This window comes from Tachysurus fulvidraco, chromosome 21, assembly GCF_022655615.1.
Source record: "Tachysurus fulvidraco isolate hzauxx_2018 chromosome 21, HZAU_PFXX_2.0, whole genome shotgun sequence".
NCBI lineage: Eukaryota > Metazoa > Chordata > Actinopteri > Siluriformes > Bagridae > Tachysurus > Tachysurus fulvidraco.
This window is the reverse complement of record NC_062538.1, coordinates 9160748-9181974: the sequence shown is the minus strand read 5'-3', so window position 1 is coordinate 9181974 and position 21227 is coordinate 9160748. Positions and strand designations below refer to the sequence as shown.

At 36.0% G+C, this 21227-nt stretch overlaps 2 protein-coding genes across 6 annotated transcripts in view; both read left to right on the top strand.

The window, feature by feature from the left end:
* The first annotated feature begins 1082 nt into the window (after positions 1-1082).
* Positions 1083-20382, top strand: lmbrd2b (LMBR1 domain containing 2b). Of its 4 annotated transcripts, none has more exons than XM_027134153.2 (19): positions 1083-1296; positions 2478-2594; positions 2685-2903; positions 3649-3749; positions 4935-5033; positions 6823-6990; positions 7080-7290; positions 8837-8911; positions 10515-10628; positions 10893-11076; positions 11185-11366; positions 11941-12074; positions 12914-13019; positions 13398-13495; positions 13808-13911; positions 14058-14104; positions 14880-14997; positions 15104-15227; positions 16268-20382. In XM_027134153.2, the coding sequence occupies exons 3-19, from the start codon at positions 2730-2732 to the stop codon at positions 16329-16331; spliced, it is 2103 nt and encodes a 700-aa protein (XP_026989954.2). In that variant the 5' UTR covers positions 1083-1296; positions 2478-2594; positions 2685-2729; the 3' UTR covers positions 16332-20382. The 4 variants fall into 4 exon arrangements, 3 of the variants coding, with proteins under 3 accessions (XP_026989954.2, XP_026989953.2, XP_026989952.2); XM_027134152.2 differs by having other exon boundaries at positions 2478-2601; XR_003438689.2 differs by lacking the exon at positions 2478-2594 and having other exon boundaries at positions 1084-1296; positions 16268-16396; positions 19957-20382.
* Positions 20383-20462: 80 nt separating this feature from the next.
* The window catches only part of capslb (calcyphosine-like b), a 9052-nt gene continuing 8287 nt past the window's right edge, over positions 20463-21227 (top strand). For both annotated transcript variants that reach the window (XM_027134150.2, XM_047805469.1), the window contains exon 1: positions 20463-20570. The gene's annotated coding sequence lies outside the window, so the exon portion shown is untranslated. The remainder of the gene's footprint in view (positions 20571-21227) is intronic.

Here is a 21227-nt window from a genome sequence, read left to right as displayed (position 1 = left end):
TACACATTAAAATTTAATCTATTTTTTATCTCCCTTTTTAATTTTGTTATATATTTATTATGTCTTTATTATGACGTTTGTGTTATTACTATTCTTAGGTGGGTTTTTTAAATTATCTTAATGAAATAATTATTCATATTATTAAGTAATATTAATAAGGAATTAGGACATTATTTATTTATTAAATTATTTAATTTATATATTATTCATTTATATCCTCATATTTTAATTATTTACACATATATTTGTGGGGAGGTGGAAATATTTTTGCACCCCAAAAATATCTGCTAAATAAATCTAATTTAATAAATAGTCTGGAGCCCTGATTTTCCCCTGGCCCTGATGAACAGGGACAATTTCATTTCAAATAAATCTGGACATAAACAGTATTAAATTGATCCAATAATTTAAACCTTTCCGAATGTAGATGTGATATTAAATATATCTAAAAAACACATCTGAATTAAAACAGAAGTAGAACATTCTCTTTAAATAGATTATGAAGTGTAAGAAAAAATATAACCTAATATTTAATGTTATGAGAAATAATATTAATTATTTTATTAAGATTGATAACCGCATGGTTCTAAAAAAGGTTCTTTTTATTATTATTATTATTATTATTAGTAGTAGTAGTAGTAGTAGTAGTAGTAGTAGTAGTAGTAGTAGTATAAGTGTATGTACACTACGATTTTTTGATATCATACTACTACTACTACTACTACTACTACTACTACTACTACTACTACTAATAATAATAATAATAAAAAGAACCATGCGGTTATCAATCTTATCAATATGATGTGTAAATAATTAAAATATGAGGATATAAATTAATAAAATACCAATTTTTTAATAGATGTATATGTGTTGATTGCCCATTATACATTATACAAAAATATTTAAAATGGATGATTTACTAGTCCTAAATGCAGGTAAACGTTTTAGTTGTATATACAAGCTTCTATTTGCACTTTGATTTAACAACAATTTAATTAAAGACAGAAGAACATTAGTGGAACATAATGTGGGTGTGTACAGCACAGCTAGCACGCTGTGGGCGGGGCCTGCGTTACCAAGACGCCCGTACGTCGTGACGTATGACGTAGCCATAGCCGACAGCTGCTCGGGATTCGGGTCGCTGACTGGATGACGTTTGAGATTTTGTCGAAAAAATCATAATGACTTTAATTCAAATGGCTATCTTTTGGAAAAAGAGTTCGTCGATGTCATTAATTCATCAGGAATAGGAGCAGATATTGTCATTTTACACACCGTTTATCTCATCACAGTGAGGTAGGAACAATCTGAACCTTACTTCCTATTGAACTGCTAGCAAAACACCGTATTGATGGACGCGTCTAAAACGAGTGTAATTGATGACCGAGGGCACTTTCTGCTGTGTATTTTAGTACACTTGTGTAGGTGAAAGGATGCGGTTTGGGATCGAGCCATATGACCGGTCTCAGTAACAGTTGTTTATTTAAATGTTATTCAAATAGATGCGTGTTGTTATAATCATTGTGCCTCGAGTCTCTTCTGATTTTTTGTCAAGTTTAGTTTTTTTTTATATAAAATTATATAGATACATATTTCTTCGTTTATTAAGACATTATATAAATATTTATTTGTTTAGACATTAGATACATATATTATTTTTTGTGTAGACACTAGATAAACTATATAACAATTTTTTTATCATATATATATATATATATATATATATATATATATATATATATATATATATATATAGGACGTATAAGACATGTTGATACTTAAAATCAGTTTAAAACCCATTTTTTACTTTATTTGTAATAAACTGCACACTTGAGTGAATTATGAAATTAAGAATATTTTTTATAAACTGTTTTATAAAAAAAACACTAAAACAATTTACAGCTTTAAATTGTTTTAGTGAAATTGACACACACACCCACACACACAAAGTCTCACACTGCTCCCATTTAGAGGTGCTGATCATCCTAAAACACGTCTTTGATATGGTTGCTAATCACTAAGCCACCGTGCACACCAATTCATGTTTAATTCTATAGTAACAATGTTCAAATTTATAGTAATAATTTGTAGAAATGTCAGATGTTGGTGCCACAATCCATTTCAAATCCAGTTCTTCAAATTCATATTTTCTAAATGCTGCATATGAGGAAGTAAAGAAATTTGTTCTGCACTGTGCCAGCCTATGATGTAGTGTTTTGAAAATGATATAAATAAATATGAAATGAATGGTGCCACCAAACAAACAAACAAATAAGAATATATTATTAGAATTTTATACAGCAGATTGAATTTAAAATTGAGTCAAACCATGAACTTTAAGATTGTATTTATTCTAATAAATTCCAACTAACCTCACTTATGTAGCTAAAAGAATAAAAACGACAGATGTGTACATTTAAAATACGGATCGTAGTGGTGTGTTTCTCATTTTATTTTAAAGTGGTATGCCCTTACAGTCATACAGCTTCAGATCTAGGACACGCTGATTGCAGTTGTGCTCTGCTGAAGAAAAACAAAAGAGACTTACAGAGCCACCCTGGCTTTTGTTTGGGACCAGCACTGTGTGGAACGGTGTAATGAGTTCGTGGAAGTCACACAATAAACATGATCATGTTTTATTCTTATAGCAAATTTTTATTCCTGATGTCTTTCCTTCCCACCAGCCTGATTTCCCAGGTGGCTTTGCAGCACGGCGTTAAAGGAGCAGAATGAGCGGGGCGGCACTGGGCATCGAGATAGTGGTGGTGTTTTTTCTGGCTCTTTTCCTCCTGCATCGGTATGGAGACTTTAAGAAGCAGCAGCGCATGGTTCTGTTTAGCACGCTGCTCGCCTGGTACCTGTGCTTCCTCATCGTCTTCATCCTCCCTCTGGACGTCAGCACGGTTTGTTCAGACCAGCACTTTTATGTGTAACACGTAAAACTAATGGAACTAAAGGACTGCTTTAATTAACCGAGACACGTCATTCTGTTCTCACAATAGCAGGAGAGCATTTTTATGCTGATATTTAAAAATGACACACACATTGCTATCAGTAGGTAGAAACAAGATAAATGTGCCAAAAAAAAACACACTTATAGCCACATGTAACTTTATTTCATGATCACCATATCCTTGTAAAAACCCACGTTTGTAAATCTGCCGATTCATTTACCACATACCTTAACACACAAAAAATATAAATATGATCCAATGTATGTGCTTGTGATAGCAGTTTTATATAGGATTTGGGTTTAAATACATTTAATAATCTGAACACGAATGTTTAATTTATATTAGACAGCTCTAGTCTGCGTTAAAACGGTGGATCTGGCAACACAACCGCTCAGCTAATTCTAATTCAACTAGTTCACATGTGGTCCTTTTGCATCATGTAGATTTGTCCTTGGATATATACAGGTGGCTTTAGGAACACACTTGATGTTAATTTAATCTGGTAGCAATTTTATTATTTACTTGTTCCAAACATTAGCCTCATAGCTCCAAAAAGAAAAAAAAACAACGGTAAGTAAAAACAGACAGTAGACGTGTCCTGGCTGATTGATTTAATATTTTTCTGTTGACTCCATTGTTTTCAGTTCCTCGCCATACAATCACACTAAAAGAAAACTTGCTGTGTGAATTTCAGACAATCTATAGACAGTGTGTGAGCAGCCACCAGGCTCCTACTCCAGGACCTCAGATCTCCAACCAGACAACAGGGAATGCAACCGTGGCACCCACGATTAGGTGAGCTAATGTTCTGTACAATAATAATAATACAAATTCTATTATTATTATTATTATTATTATTATTGTTGTTGTTGTTGTTGTTGTTGTTATTGTTATTATTACTATTATTATTATTATATTACTATTTTTATTTTTCTTCTTCTTATTATTATTATATTTTTATTGTTATTTTTATTATTACTATTATTATTATTATTATTATTATTATTATTATTTATGTTGTTGTTATTTGTTATTATTATTATATTACAATTTTTATTTTTCTTCTTCTTATTATTATTATTATATTGTTATTGTTATTATTATTATTATTATTATTATCATTATTATAATTATATTTTAATTCTTTAATAATATGATATTATTAGTAGTATAATTATAACCATCTTTTTTTATATTTTACACATCAAGCATCAATTCTGTCACTTCTGCTTGTTGATGCATCTTCTTTTTGTTGTGCAACACTTTATTCGAGCCAGAGCTAAGTAACCGATCTGGTATGTGTCAAGCTATTGTGCTTTCTAAAATGGCAATGGGGTGGTGGGAGTTCGGCCTGAGAGATGTCGAGCTCTTTGAACTAAAAAAGTTGTGTACAGTTTGTGCTATGTGATGTGCTCGATGTTCACAATCACCATTAGATAGAGTTCCTGAATTATTTTCTTTTCACATTTGAGTCAAAATAAACTCTCTCATCATTTTTAACTTCACATAAATAATAATTTACATACAGACATGTATACAAATCTGAAACCTCATCTGGTTTATGGAAACATTTACACACAACTCTACATGAGAGTCTAAATGAGTCCCAAAATCTCTAAAAAATATTGTGATGTCATTTATCATAATATTATATTGTCCTATTGCTCAAAAGCAAACACCAGACATCACTGTAACTGGCTGACTGGGATAAAGTGTTTACTGAAGACAAAAAAAAGTGCTTACTAAAGATGAATAAATTATGCTGCTTGTCTCTTTCCGTATACCTGTGAAGCACTTTGAGCTTCATAACCTTTTCTCCGTCATCATTTTTTATTGTTTTTTAACGATTTTCACAACACACTGATTCATTTTTGTAGATTTGTTTTAAACTTTTGAATGGAAATGCAGCTACATATTCTGATATGTTGATGATGGTGACCTACATGATGTAAAGTTCACAGTTTTGTGTTTATTTCACAGCATCACAACAGTGTGTCACAAGCCATGGAGCTACATCCCTGAAGGGATCATGCCTGTCTTCTGGAGGGTTGTGTACTGGACCTCACAATGTCTTACATGGTGAGATGGCAACACAATCCCCTAAATAACTAACCTTAGTGTTAATTGTCTTTATGTTTCACACATTTTAACTACTATCTGAGTTTCCTTTTTGTCAGCAGACACACATTAGGTCCTAGGAGATGTCATTTGTTTGTTGATTTGTTAATTGTGTTTGTATTATACCACAAGCGTTGCTGAATTCTCAAATCTGATTGGTAGGAAGGTGTTGATTCCATTTTTTAATTGTTCCCATTTGTTTTTTTTTCTTTGCTGTACTAATAGCAAAGCTGTGATGCCTTATTAAAACCCCCGGTACATCAGACACACTGCAGACAAAGTCAGGTCAAGGTCAAGACTTTGTTATTAGTGCCTGGAAATTTACTAAGCAAAAAGGAAATAATAAATAAGTCGTTCTAAAGGAAATGCCTCTGGTGATCAATGAACTGAAACTAACCTCAAAATGTTCATACGGTGACATCGTTACAATGGAATGTACCAGAATACACTTTTCTCGATGTGGTTACCTTCAGGCAAACAAAACACACGCGCGGAACATTACTGATCTAAAGACAGTGACACTGTAAACTCTTAAACAGGGCTCACTTTTGGTCAGTGGAACTGGCTGTTTATTACACACACAGAATCCTTCGAGACATTTCATGAAGAAACAAAACAGCAAACACTGACTCTTCAGTTTGTAAACCAGTTGGACAGTTTTACTTCCGTGTGTAGTATAAACAAAAGAAAGCAAGACCTTTTTCATTGCTGCCTATGATTTCACATTTGGATGTGGTCACTTATACTGGTCACTGGAAGTTCAACATGGCACCTCATGGCTCTCTCTGAGGACCTGAAAAAAGATTTGTTGCTCTATAGAAAGATGATGTAGGCTATAAGAAGATTGCCAAGACCCTGAAACTGAGCTGCAGCACAGTGGCCAAGACCATACAGTGGTTTAACTGGACAGGTTCCAATCAGAACAGGTCTCAGCATGGCCTAAAAAGATGTTGAGTGCACGTGGTCAGCATTATATCCTGAGGTTGTGTTTGGGAAATAGACTAAATATGAATGCTGTCAGCATTGCTGCAGAGGTGGGGGGTCAGACTGTCAGTGCTCAGACCATACGCCGCACACTGCATTAAAGTGGTCTGCATGGCTGTCGTCCCAGAAGGAAGCCTCTTCTAAAGATGATGCGCAAGAAAGCCCACAAGCAGTATTGAGCATCTGTGGGTTATCCTCAAACAGAGGGTGGAGGAGCGCAAGGTCTCTAACATCCACCAGCTCTGTGATGTCATCATGGATGAGTGGAAGAGGACTCCAGTGGAAACCTGTGATGTTCTGGTGAACTCCATGCCCAAGAGGGTTAAGGCAGTGCTGGAAAATAATGGTGGCCACAAAATATTGACACTTTGGGCCCAATTTACACTTAGGGGTGTACTCACTTTTGTGGCCAGCGGTTTAGACATTAATGGCTGTGTGTTGAGGGGACACCAAATTTACACAGTTATATAAGCTGTACAATCACTACTTTATATTGTAGTACAGTGTCATTTCTTTAGTGTTGTCACATGAAAAGATATAATAAAATATTTACAAAAATGTGAGGGGTGTACTCACTTCTGTGAGATACTCTGTCTGTCTGTCTGTTTTCTACTATAGTTCTCCACATAATTGAGAAATGTGCATCAATGTTGCTTGCTTTAGATATATTGCATGTATCAGTTTGCACATTTGTTATATGATCGATTTATTGCTTATCAGGTGAATTTTTTTCATTTCCAATTTTGTGTGTGTGTGTGTTTTCCAGGCTTCTTCTGCCCTTTATGCAGTCGTACGCCCGCTCAGGAGGCTTCTCCATCACGGGAAAGATAAAGACAGCACTCATCGAGAACGCAATCTACTACGGCACCTACCTGTTTATATTTGGCTCCCTGCTCATCTACGTAGCTGTACATCCTCAGTGGAGTCTATCCTGGTAAGATCACCTCAGCAACCATGCAGAATTCACTCTGGCCTTGTCTCACTGTGGTTTAGGACAGAACCCAAACTCACTTCTTTATCCAGGTACGAGCTGCAGACGATCGGCATCACAGCAGCCAACACGTGGGGTCTCTTCCTGTTGGTGCTGCTGATGGGCTATGGCTTGGTGGAAATCCCACGGTCTTACTGGGAAGCGTCTAAACGAGGACATCTGCTCATCAAGACTTACTTCAAAGCAGCTAAACTGATGACAGAGAAAGCAGACGCAGAGGAGAACCTGGAGGATGTCATGGAGGTGAGCAGTACATGCTTACTAAAACTCTGCGACATGAAAGTTACACACACATGGATTTCCTGATGTCTATGAAGTACGGAGTACAACATTTAGGAGCACGTAGTTAAAGTAAAATAATCAATGACCGAGATGTGGTGTCACAGCCAGAGGTTTTATGAAGATTATTGTTCCTATAATAGCATGTCTCAGAGGGATTTATTCTCTCCTCCTACAGCACGTCCTTTGCCAATAATTACAACCTTTAATTCGTTAAAGAATGACAATCCATGCCTTTTATCCTGTTACTTATAATATTGGAAAACCTTCACAAAACAAATCAGTTATCACTTGTTAACACCAGTTATCACTTGTAGCTTGTTGTTATAAACACTTTAAAAAAAAAAAAAAAAGCAACCCCTTCATTCAGTGTTTTATGCTGCATACTGTATGAGGGTTCACCCATTCAGAGCTCAACACAGCCGAAGCAGTTGTGTGAATTACAATTAAAGTTCATCAACGTTTACAAAACCTTTCAAGATCATACATTCCGTAACTCTGCTTGTTGACTTAGTATTCGACCCAACGGTCATAGGATTGTATCCTGGCATTGACGTCCATCCAAAAGATCATTTTCTGTCATTTTCTGTCTGTAGTGGGTTTATGGTTGTTCAACGTAGCAACACATTCATAAGGCATTTTTGTGTAACTTGTAAAGCATTATTAATGTGTATTTCCCACAAATAAATTACTGAACATTTAGTAGGGGAGAGTGGGGTAAGATGACCCAGTGGGTAAGTTGACCCACCCCCTGTTTCTAGGAGACTATGCAAATTTGGTGTCATGTGACAATACATTTTGAAGGACTTGGGACAAGAGATAAGTGTTTTTTTTCCCACAAAAACACTTATTTGCTTGTTAAACACTAATTCAACTTTAACTGGTTTGTTTTGTGTTGTTTGAGGTAGCTTTAAAAATAGCATTGTTTGGAAAGGTAAGTGTATTGTTAAATGACTTTTTAAAAGTTTTTTTTGTATTATACTTGCATTAAAACATTAAAAATAGGATGGGCAATTTACCCCCAAATGGCTCAATTTACCCACTGACTGGGATCAACTTACCCCTAGCCTGGGGTAAGTTGAGTCACATGAACACTTTTTTTTTCTGAGGTCATATTTTCAAGGCTCTTTGTCATAGGGGCATTCTTATATTTTCAGTTGATTGGCAGCATCGCAAATTAACAGTAAATTTCCCTTGCCTGGAGATCCACATAAGTAAAAACTGGCTCAACTTACCCCACTCTCCCCTACTGGCTGATTTTATTGGGCAGCTGATATTTTATTCTTCTTCTTTACCTTTCAGCTTTACCTGTTATGTTTCCACCCAACTCTATCCTCAGCATCCTCTACTCTCGCACCAATTAACCTCATGTCCTCATTTACCACATATACAGTATATATCTCCTCTTTGGCCTTCCTCTTGACCTCTTCGCGAAAATCTTGATTGTTGATTGTATAATTATTGTGTTTAAGTTTATGACAATGTTGTTGTTTTTTTCTGTGTGATACAGGAGGTGAGGAAAGTGAACGAGTCTATAAAGTATAACCACCCCTTCAGGAAGTATGTTGATACCATCCTTAGAAAGGTAAGACTTGTGCATTTGTAGATTTTCTGGCTTTTATTTCCCCGATGCGTGTAAATTAGTTGAGTTTTTAATCACTATCGGTAATAGGTTGTAGCCATGGTGGCAGATATAAATAAAAAAACAAATCGTAAGGTTTCAGCACTTAAATACTGGAGATGTTCGCATTAGTAATCATGAAAGGGTAAAGTCTGGGACATAAACACGTCTGTGATCAGACATATTGACATTTATTATGTTATTTATTAAAATGTACCGCTTTTCACGGTTCCACTCAACAGTGCAGATCATTCATTTGTGACCTCAGCAAAATGTCAGTGAGCGGTGTGTCATTCGTGAATGAGTCAGTTCTTCGAGTCTGCCCTTTTACCTGATCGTTGGGCGCTTACTCGTATGTCTCATATGTCAAGTGACATACTGGATGCATTCAATGTTTCTGCAGTATTCAATTCTCTAATGTCGGTAATTAAACGGTGCGCAGTCGTGACCTTCCGTTTAAATTTCATGTATTTCTGGTGATATGTGTTTGAATTTTAGTTTAATAAAGCTTAAGCTCTGGCAAAGCCATTACTATACTATAATAATATTACAGGAATTTTGACATTCATTTAAACCGATTTATTAACACATTGACTTCAGAGCATAATGTTATATTGTCAGTCAGATTGTCCAATGCAATTTTACTAAACAATTTAAGTGACTGACGTGCAAAGATCAACAGCTTCTGTCAGCTACAGGTTAAATAAATAAACCTTAACCGAGCTGATATCACTGACTGACTTCTCATCACTGTGCTGTCTGTCAGCGGTGCAGGGACAAAACATGAATTGCAGTAATTACTCCTCCTGTCAATCATAAACTGGCCAAACATTGCATGCCAGAGACACAATTATAGCTTCCCATTTCATTTTGGTTTAAATTAAAGCATTTTAGCACTTGCACGGAGCATGTGAACAGAAATTCTCACTGAATTTACAAACCGTGTAATCATTTCCACGTGTGTTATTAGGTATTATGGATATTCGCAAGCTATATTCACCAATTCAGCGCAAGAAATTACAGCAACAAATGAGCCGCGCTCGTTCTTCTGCATTATGCACTGCAAAAAAAAATCCCCAAAATGCCGTTTTAACTTTAAAGTGAAAATATCCTGAATATAGGAAAATAAAACCGATATCTGTATGTAATATTATGAAATTGTCAGAAATATAAGATTATTCACTCAGTTTCAAGATGAATTTACACATTACCACCTTTAAACGTTTTCTATTCTATTTCAATCTTAATTTTTAATAAGTATTAATATATTTTATATAAATTATTAATCTTAGATTTAGTTTATTTGTAAATACAGTAATCATATAATAGGAAATTCTAGATAAATGCAACTATACGCAGGATATTTTCACTTGCTGAAATGTGATCTATTTGCAGTGAACTGTAACAAAAAAATGCACGAAAGAACAACAAAGCTACTTTATGTATTGAGACGTTCCATAGTCTCCTAAGTTTTGTGTCTTATAGCCAGAAAGGATGTAGTGTCCAGCTCATAACGTGATAGAATCACATGTAGACTAATTAAATGCTGTAATTCTGTTTCCCTCAGTGTCCGGTTGAATATCAGGAGAAGATGGGCAAGAATATGGATGACTATGAAGATTTTGATGATAAACAGAACACATATCCCAGTGAAAGGAGTTTGGTGAAGCTTCACAAACAGGTTTGAAAGATACAAAATCTGTTCAACTTGGGTTTCCATTCAAAGAGTTCCTTATTCAGCACGTTGCAGAGCAGGTTCATATATTTATGTGGCATGGTGATGTAGTGGTTTGTGTGTTTTGAGAGACTCCAGGTTACTTGCCACCCTGTAGTGCAAGTATTAAAGAACATTAATGGAAAATAATATGATTTTACTCAGAATGTAGAGTACTGTCGATGTTCCTGATAGGCAAAGTGTCTAGATTCTGTTCTTTTTCTCTGCCAGGTGATTTATGCTGTGCAGAGACACAACCGTACACAGGTACAGTGGCAGATTCTTCTCGATCAAGCCTTTCACCTGGAAGACGTGGCGAAAAACGAGACCAGCTCATCTCACCAGTTCGTCCACAGCTTTGCACCAACCGAACCTACAAGTTGGTTTACCCGCTACGTCTTCACACCAACTGCAGGTCAGTACAGTATGAGACGTCTACAAAACGCTAACGTTACGTGTACAGCAGCTGCATGAACCATACACTCTGTTTTGTTTGGTTGTTTCCTGTGTTTTATTTGATTAGAGTGGTATTGGGAATGTTTCCTGAAGCAGTGGTTTTATCGTGTGTTGGCTGTGGTCTTGTCCCTCTTCTCCGTGGCTGTGGTCTGGTCTGAGTGCACCTTCTTCAGCACTCGGCCTGTCCTCTCTCTCTTCGCTGTGTTTATCCAGCTCGCAGAACGAGATTACAACTACCTGTACATCGAGGTAAGCCAAGTCCTGCTCTGTGTGTAAAGACTAAATCCATTGTACAAATTCGTGCATAAGCTTATCGGTGTGTGAACTAATACGAGAAAGCCTGTAAATAAAAGATGTCATGTTGTTAATATTACCATTGGCTCAATAACAGTTCTTTCAATTGGTGGCTTGTGATCTCTTCCTCTTTTTTTCCTCTTTTTCTCCCACACACAGCTCTCTGGTCTTCATGTTGGCTTATCCTTTTTATCCACATACAAAGTGGATATGAATACATACAAAGATATGAATTATTTAGACAAGGCACAGCTGGGGAACAATAGTTAGCAGTCACATGTTGCAATATTTCTCATGTGTAGGATCAGATTAAAGGTTTGAGTCGTTTAACTTGGAAATTATAGGTGAGATTCTGATCTCTTTTCCCCATCTCAAACCAAGATGTCTTCAGTTTATAGCACAAACAACAGAATCGGTATCGCTGTCCCAATACTTTTGGACGAGGCCGTACACCTTTAGCTCTATCCCAGTTTATGTGGGTTGTCGCTTTTAGATGTTGTATGCTAATATTTCCAAATTTGTCCTCTAGATGGCGTGTTTCATCACAATCTTCTTCCTGTGCACTTGCGTGTACTCTACTGTGTTTCGAATCCGTGTGTTTAACTACTACTACCTGGCCTCACACCACCAGACAGACGCCTACAGCCTGCAGTTCAGTGGCATGTAAGTCCACAGAGAAGAGCGTAAAAACAAGTGTTTATATAACTTCGAAATTTAATTGATGATTGATTTTCTTCATATATTTATATATTTCTCTAGCCATGTTTCATATCTGATGGCTAAATAATAACACACTCATCTTAAAAACTTCGTATCATTTGGTTCAGAAATACTTAAGAAATCAGTTTATTCTTTATATTCAAACAGTTTCATAAATTAGGACCTCTGTGAAGGAATATATGTACAGTATACAAATCAAATTAAACTACATTTTTGGCTAATAAACCTAACGTACAATTCCGCCATCAGACTTTGCTGTGCCGGCAGTCTACAGGCATACTTGTAAGCAACAGTATCAAATCAAATCAAATTTTATTTGTCACATACACATACATACAGGGTACGACATGCCGTGAAATGCTTTATACTGTCCGGTATATAAGAAAAAAAGGAATGCAGTTTAGGGTAAAAAAAAAATCAACCAAAACATAAAGGAGATAGATAAATAAAAAAAGTATAAACTATATAAGAGAATTATATAAAAACTATATAAAATATAGTTGAAAATATAGGTGGAGAAGTAATGTATATACATATGCATAAATGTGACTATATAAGAAAACTATATAAAAAAAACTATATACAATATGAAAATATAGGTGGAGAAATAATGTATATACATATGCATAAATGTGAATGGTTTTTAAAGATTCTCCTTAAAGTAGTCTAAGAATTAAACTCAATAATCAACCTTGGCACATTATGTCTGATCGCATAGGTTTGAAGAAAGGAAAACACTGTGTAGGTTTTAATTTTTCACCAAACTTTTTATTGTTCTTTAGGCTTTTTTGCCGTTTGACTCCTCCCCTTTGCTTGAACTTCCTCGGCCTGATCCACATGGATTCTGCTATCTCTCACCAAGCAAAAGAGCAGACAGCCTACACTTCAGTAAGTCTCCCGGCAGCAGTGTGTCTTACTGCTCCTCACTTTATGGGTGTACAATAAAGAATACACAGAAATTAACATTGCATTAGAGTTTGGTGAGATCTATAAATAGACAGACAGACAGACAGACAATATCCATAGCAAAATATTGTGATATTCAATAACAACAATAATAATAATTAGAAATGGATAAAATGCAATAATTGATAATATCTCAGACATTCCACATTACAACACACACACACAGTCGGACATAACTTTAAACGGACAGAACGTCCGACATAAAAATAGCAAGCGCTGCTAAATTGCTGAGGTCCTGAATATTTTCTTAACAGCACGATTTGTCCTGCACTCTCTCATCTGGATCATGTCTTTTTACAGATCATGGGGTCAATGCGTGTCCTGTCCTTTATCGCCAACGGATTTTACATCTACTATCCCATACTGATCGTCATCCTCTGCATTGCAACTTACTTCAGGTCTGTCATTTAAAGATTGAAATATTCCACCAGAATCATCCATGTGTTGAAAAACATGTGTTCTGTTAAATCTTGTATCAAAATGAGACATTATCATCAGGGAGAATAAAACACACCTACAGAACTGACCATAGCTGTAACCACATTTATTAATAACGTATTAATAGACGAGTCGTCGCTTATCTTAAATCCATAAAATTCTACGCAGCGGTCATGGTGAGATAATGTTCACCCATTCACACGTTATATCTATATATCGTATTATACATTATTTCTATATTTAACTGATACCCACTTTGGTGCACACATTAGCCTTGGTACCCGCTGTCTGAACCTCCTGGGCTTCCAGCAGTTTATGGGAGAAAATGAGATGACCTCTGACCTTATCGATGAGGGCAGGGAGTTACTGCGCAGAGGTAAGAGCATGTTTATGGCTGGGGAAATGCTATCTTTAGAGTTAGAGGTATTACATCAGCAATCTATCAGCATATAGATTAGATAAAAGAACATTATGCTTTATTTACAATGCAAAGAAGCCTCTAATTAGTATTTCTTTTTCCAGAGAGAAGAAAACGGCAAAGGATAGAGGACGGGGAGAACAGAAGGAGAGTGAGTTTATTCTGATCTTTTTTATAAACTGTAATGACGTTAATGTTCCACACTGAAATTTAAACTAGATTCAGATGGTTCATTTATTATTATCGGAAACAGTCATAAAGTCAAAGCAGTTAAAAACCCTAAATGAAGCAAAGATATTTAACATTTTTGAAGTATTTACCTTTACTTATTATTTTCTGTCTGCGTTTTTTTTGTTTGAAGTAGATAAAGTCTGACCTAAATTTTAAATACGGATCAATTCATCTAGAAATAAATAATTAAATATATCCATACAGTATTTCTAGCTGTAATTCAGATCGCAGGTTTATGTTATATATTCGTTTATTAATGTGCTTGTTCGTGTGCATGTGCTGTATGGAGGATGCTGTACATCTAAGCTTATGAAAAAGATTAAAATGAAGTCTAATACGTTTTCTGTATTTATCGATTTATTTCAGTTTTCTCCAGCGCTAGCTTTTCAGTAGGTTTTTCAGCCACAGGAATGGCAAATTTTTCTTCTTTCAAAATTTCTTCTTTTTTAACGTCAAAAGAAAGTGAAGAGATGATAAGAGTGTCCACCTTTTTTTTCACAGATGCTCCACAACATTAAGTGTAACTATAAATGGATCGACAGATGTCAGCAATGTCGTAGTCATGCTTTATTCATTCTGCAAGCCAAATATGTTGTTCATGTTGATTAATCGTAAAGACTAAAAGTTTTGAACTACTTTTTGTTTGAACAAGTTCTGATCTTGAGTCAGAATTGTTGGTGTTCCTTTTTTGTCAGGAGTGGCGTGAGCGCTACAGCCATCAGAGAGAAGAAACAGGAGCAAGAAACAGGGCCCCTGCCTCGGAAATGAAGGAAACCAGTTACGCTGACACACTTAACTCCAGCTCAAACAAACGTACGTTTTTTTTTATACCCTGACCACATTGATCTGTGTTCTGCGCTGGCCTCTGCTGCCTTGGCTTTTGTAACATCCTGTTTTATTCCCTCTTGCACTTCCACAGAGGCTAAATACTCCCGCGGCGGAGGCACTCGCTCTGAAAGAGACCGCATAGAGCTCCTGCAGGACGCAGAGCCTCTGGACTTCAACGCAGAAACAGTCACTGACAACCCACTAGAGAACAACAGGTTCGGTTTCCCGATCACATTTGATCCGTCGGGCAACTTGCACTCAACTACCAGCTTGTTTAACTATCCGCTGTCCCACAATAGAAGTAACAGCGTCTGTAGCGCATCACTGTCTGTTTAATTGGTTGGTTTTTTTCATCTGTTCACACTGACCAGCTCACTGAGATGCACCAAGTTCTTATACTTCTTATCGTTCTTGTGCATTATGTCCGTATGACATTTGCCCTGAATTGAAGGGGTTTCATCCAAACCCAAATATTTTAAAAATCAAAATGTCAACTTGGTCCTAATGTCAGTGTACATGTCAGAAATATTTAAATTGTTGGATCGCGTTCCCGTAAAAAAAAAATCTGTCCTGATAAGCGAAAAACAGATGAGAAGATCATTATTTCACTGAACGTCTGATGAAGTGGAAGAGGCAGAGCTGCCTGTCAGTTGGAGCTGAAAGTTCCACACCATTTTCATTTGTGTCACAAGAAGTCAGATTCAGGTTACACACCAAACTAATCAGTATTTTATTAAGTGTAAGATTGCAGACATATCAGGTTAGATGGAAGTTCTAGCAGTATAGTCTTTTGATCATCTGAACGATTTTCCAATAACAGCAGGTCCAAAAAAGTTGTTTATTTCTCTTATATCACAGGAGGTTACTAATGATTACAGTTTTTTATTAATTACATCTCATTTTTTTATCTGTTAGTTGTTATATTTAATGTTGTGGAATGTCTGAAACATCTGGAGCTGTAAAAGCTTTAAACAGTCGTTCCCTGAGATACTGACACTGACACTGGCGATATTAAATGTTAAATATTGCTTTACAGAAAACTTTAACATATAAACAACTATCCTCTTGTTTTTAGCCGTTTCCCAAACGATGTAGATGTCTTGTCCAACAGTGTCCTCTGACTTTATGCTCTCTCTCTCTCTCTCTCTCTCTCTCTCTCTCTCTCTCTCTCTCTCTCTCTCTCTCTCTCTCTCTCTCTCTCTCACACTCACACACACACACACACACACACACACACACTCTCTCTCACCTACAGGCATGCTGGAGGACGGTATCTCTCCATGTCCTCCTCACAGAGCAGAATCTTTGATGATGTTTGAAGACCTTCTGACAGGAGAAGAGCAGAAAGGAAGCTGGAGTTATCTTCTGCTCATTCTGTCATGGCGTAAGGAGACATCGACCTTTATATCCTTCATGAATGTAAAATGTTACATTATGCTGAAAATGCACAACAGTAATGGATCCTCATGTAATATCCTTGAATGGAGAGCATGTATCTACTAAACACCCAGTTCCAGTTCTGTTTCTATGCTTCCTCCTCAACATCCTATCTCTTTGGGTGAATGTTAATGGACCCTTCTATTACTTATTATTAATATACATAAGGAGAAGGAACTTACCCAGAAGGCATTGCGATCTGACCTTTTCAGACTAGCAAAAACAAGGTGTTTATATAATTAAGTAAACAGGAGAAATGAAATATTTCAGATTTCACGTTTTCACATTTCACATATCTACTGTGTATATATATAAATATTGGTGCAAAATGAATGGCTGTGTAGTGGCATTACTGTCTTTGTGCTCATAGTTGCTTCATAGTTTCTGAATCTAAACAGATTTGGTTAAAACCTACAACACAGGCTCCAGAAAAAAAGATCACAAGTTTAAATCCCAATGATGCCTCAGCCATGAATGTGGAAGAGAAGGTAGCACTTTCCTTCAAGGGGTCAAAGTCTCATGCTTGGCTTTGTTGGTGTCAGAGGAAGCATGTGCTAGCCTTGAGCCTTCCGGGTGCTGGATGTTGTGGTTGTCATGAATGTACAGATGACCAGAGTGCAGACAAAATGAGGACTACAGGGTTGATTTAATCATCATGAGCTACATGATTGATGAACCTCTTCGTGAAAGGATTTGGAGCGGTGTCATGTATGTAGGTGTCACACACTGCGATATCATTTAAAACTTTTCTCTTAAATATCAAAAAGCAGCATGGATATTTCTTCTCTTTACATACAGAGACGCTGTTTTTCAGCTGGACAATAACTGTAGAAACCTGAATGACCTGAATATTACACATCATCACAGACATGATGCTGTTAATACTGAAATGTCAACTTTATTTCGACGGCTTTTACTTACTTATTTTCTTTATTTTTACTTAATTACCTAGACGTGCCGTGGCACTTTATTCCAGGCTTTTACACAAACTCAGAACTTCATGCTTGGAAAAATGTTGCCTGAATTGCCACCTCAAGCTTGGGCATTGGGAGATGCTTTTATGCGCAGCGTGCTTGTAATGAGCGCTTATTTATGCTACTATAATCTTCCTGCCAGCTCCAATGTCAGAGTCTGGCCATTCTCCTGTGAGCTCTCTCAACAACAACATATTTCCACAGTACTACAGCTTCCTGGATGTTTCTGAAAAGCTCAAAGCAGCTGTCTGGCACTATACCACAGTCAGTGACATCGCTTTTATCTCCAATCTAGCTCTTGACCTGTATCTGCATGACGTTTTACATTGTACTGCTGTCGCATGACAGTTTAACAGATGTTCCTAGTGCCGTGGGCTGAGAATCGGATAATGACCATGATAAGCTCAGTGTATTTAACCCCTTTAGGTTTCCAAGACTTTATTTATGTGAATTCAACAGTCTCACATCATAGATGATTTTTAATTAGTTACAAATGTATATTTTGACATATTATTAAAAAATATATATATATACACAGTGTTTTTAAGTGCTTAGGTCAACGGTGTCCAATCTTATCCACAAATGTGGATTGTGTGGTTGCAGGTTTTCATTCCAACCAAGCAGAAGCCGCACCTGATTCCACCTGTTTAATCAGTTGTTCTTGGCTTTTAGTAGACTCTGGTGTGGCTTCTGCTTGGTTGGAATGAAAACCTGCAACCACACCGGCCCTTTCCAGATAAGACTGAACACCACTGGCTTAGGTGAACAATGAAGGGTAGCCTAAGTAGGGGATGTGGTAGCCTAGTGGTCAAGGTGTTGGGCAACCAATTGGAAGGTTGTGAGTTCGAATCCCAGGTCCACCAAGCTGCCACTACTGGGCCTCTGAACAAGACCCTTAATGCTCAGTTGTATAAAATGAAATGTAAGTCTCTGGTTAAGTCTGCTAAATTCTGGAAAAGTAAATAAAAAGGAAAGTTTTGAGTCGTCTCCCATGAACAGAGGTTTAGAATAGACATCATGTGGAGGACATTTATTTTTAAGGAACTACAAGAAACTGTAGACAGTGAAGTATGGTTTAATTTAATATTCTGTCCATTTAAAAGGTTTCCAGTCTACATATGAATGCACACCTGCACATACAGAAATTAAACCTAATATTTATTCTCTTTAAATGCCTTTCTCAGTAAATACGAGTGTATTTATTTTTTGTGCACTGTGCAGATGGCTTGTGGCCAGAGAGAAACTCCCAAATTAACTTTGCCAGGTGCAGAGTTTTAAGTAGAACCACACACTCACTAGTGTATATATTATATAAGGTTTCTGTTATCAGTCTCAATGGGAAAGACGTGTTGTTTAATGATTGAATAATGATGGTATTTTAATGTCAGTGTTCGTTGTTTGTCACAGTTTTTTTAAATATGATTATGATGGTATCTTGCTTGTTTGAACAGAACAGTGAATAAGTGACCTTATTTTTTGAAGAAGGAGAAAAGGAAGCATTATTTCACCTGCCATTCATTACTGCACTGCCATCCTGAATGCAAGAGAAATTCAGACTACTGTGGCTTATTTTTTTTTTATAATACGTGAAGCATAATAATTAATGATCATTAGCTTCATTTTCAGTCTTCATTTTAATTGTTTTATTTTTTCCTCACTCGGAGGCTTAATCGATTAATGACAGTCAGCGTGTAGTTACGGAAGATTATAAAGTCATGCACAAGCATGAATATTACCTCAATTTTTTCAATTACCTTCAATTAATCATCATCTTTACTGTTTATGTTTCTGTGAGGACTCCGGGCAATTTTTTTCTTTTAAATCTCAATGTATATGTAAATTAAATATAAATCACTACATTCACATTTACTGGGTATTTTTCCTCGTTTCACATCTTAAAGGAGTAGTTTAGTGAAAATTCACATTCAGGCAATTTTCTCCTTCAGCACGTGATCAGTTTTAGACATTCTGAGTGTTGCACTAGATTTGAAAACACCAAAGCCAATGTTTTGGCTAACAATAGAAGACTCTAACCCAAAATGTTTGTGTCAAACCATCTGCAGTCTTCAGCGATGTGGTTTAGGACACAGTGGCACTGTAACCCAGTGCTCACACTTGAGTGATACGTGATTTGTGTGTGCAACTGTACAACAAATAACATTTTAACTGAGATATTTTACCTTAAAACAACAACCCATCAAAACAATATTCCTTAAACTAATAATATAGTATGATCTATTTCACACTCACACCTTCAGTTCTTACCTGCAGTTAATTCATATATATAATGACACCCATAAAGAGCTGAAAAATAGAATCACTTTTTCTTCTCATCATATACAAACTTTCATTAAACGTGTAAAGAGATCACGAATGTATGTCTTCTACAAAGAAACCATTTCTCCTTTTTTTTTTACTGTAGTTTACACAGAAAAGTACAACCACCAAATTTTCACTTTCTGTTGTGAACATAGGGTTACTGTTATTGAGTCATTAAATAATACACTTTATTTTGGTGTCTTTTGCCTTCCAGGTTCCTGCTTCCCAAACCATGACAGCAGAATTTACCAAAAACTAGAAGTTATACAGATCCAGATTTTCAAAACCATATTTAAAACCTAAATCATTCACGCATTATTGTTTGAAATAGTTTTTTTCACTAAACTGCTCCTTTAACTCTGTTAATAAAGTGGTTCGGTGTATATTTATGAAAATGTTTATGGATTTTTTTTTTTAATAGAATCAGTAAGGCAATGATCATGTCAGTGATTGATTTAAGTGTGCAATGTGAATTGAAGTCCACACGTCCTTCTGTTGCTGGATTATTGTGATTTGTTACCTGATGTTGGTCCTCAGTTTTTTCACTAGCAGGACACACCTTAGAAACACTAACTGTAATAGACTCCATTGACTCTATTGAAATTGCCAATGAAAGCTCAAATAAAATCTTACAACTGTATTTGTTTGTTCGTTTGTTTTTATTATTATTTGCATTATGCTGTAGTGTTAAAACAATTTAATTAAACGACAAATTGGATGAATGGTGTTCACCCCCATGCCTACACAAAATGGCACATCCCGGAAGTGGTTGAGAAGAGTTTTTTCTCCATGGCAACCAGGAGACGCAGGACGCAGCAGCAGCAGCAGGTGAGTAACCGAAACATAAACCACTATTTTCACCAAAACTTATTTGAATTTGATCGAAACTCCGGAATATAGATAACATTTGTAAGTTTGTAGTCACAATGTCCTCTGTTTAATACATTCAGGCAGCTGCTTTTGAGTCGATAATGTATAAATAAAAAAGTATTGATGACCAACGTCCGTGTTTGGCACTGAATCTTTCAGCCATAGGAGTGTAAAAATATATTATTTACTTAAAAATAGTATTTACTTTTATTAGGTTTAATAATGATCCTTTAGCTGAAAGCGAGACACTACAGGTTTATTAGCTATTATAATTTAGTAGTAATTAAGTACAAATGACACTTTCTTTCATTTATCGGATACATACACACGTCTCGGTTTGTAATACAAACATCAGTGTTTATTTCACTGCTAGATTTGAAATTTAACAACTTTGTTGATGACTTAAGCTCCGCCCACTTCACCAATACACATTTAACCGTTTTTTTTCACAATTAATTTTTTTCCCTATATCTTATTATAAGTATCTTATTGTTATTGTAAATTATGTTTGGATTTAAGTTCGATTTTATACTGGATTGGCATAACATATTTTTATTGATATTTTCAAAGCTAAACAATAAAAAAAAATTACGACACGTTTTACTGTTAAAGGCT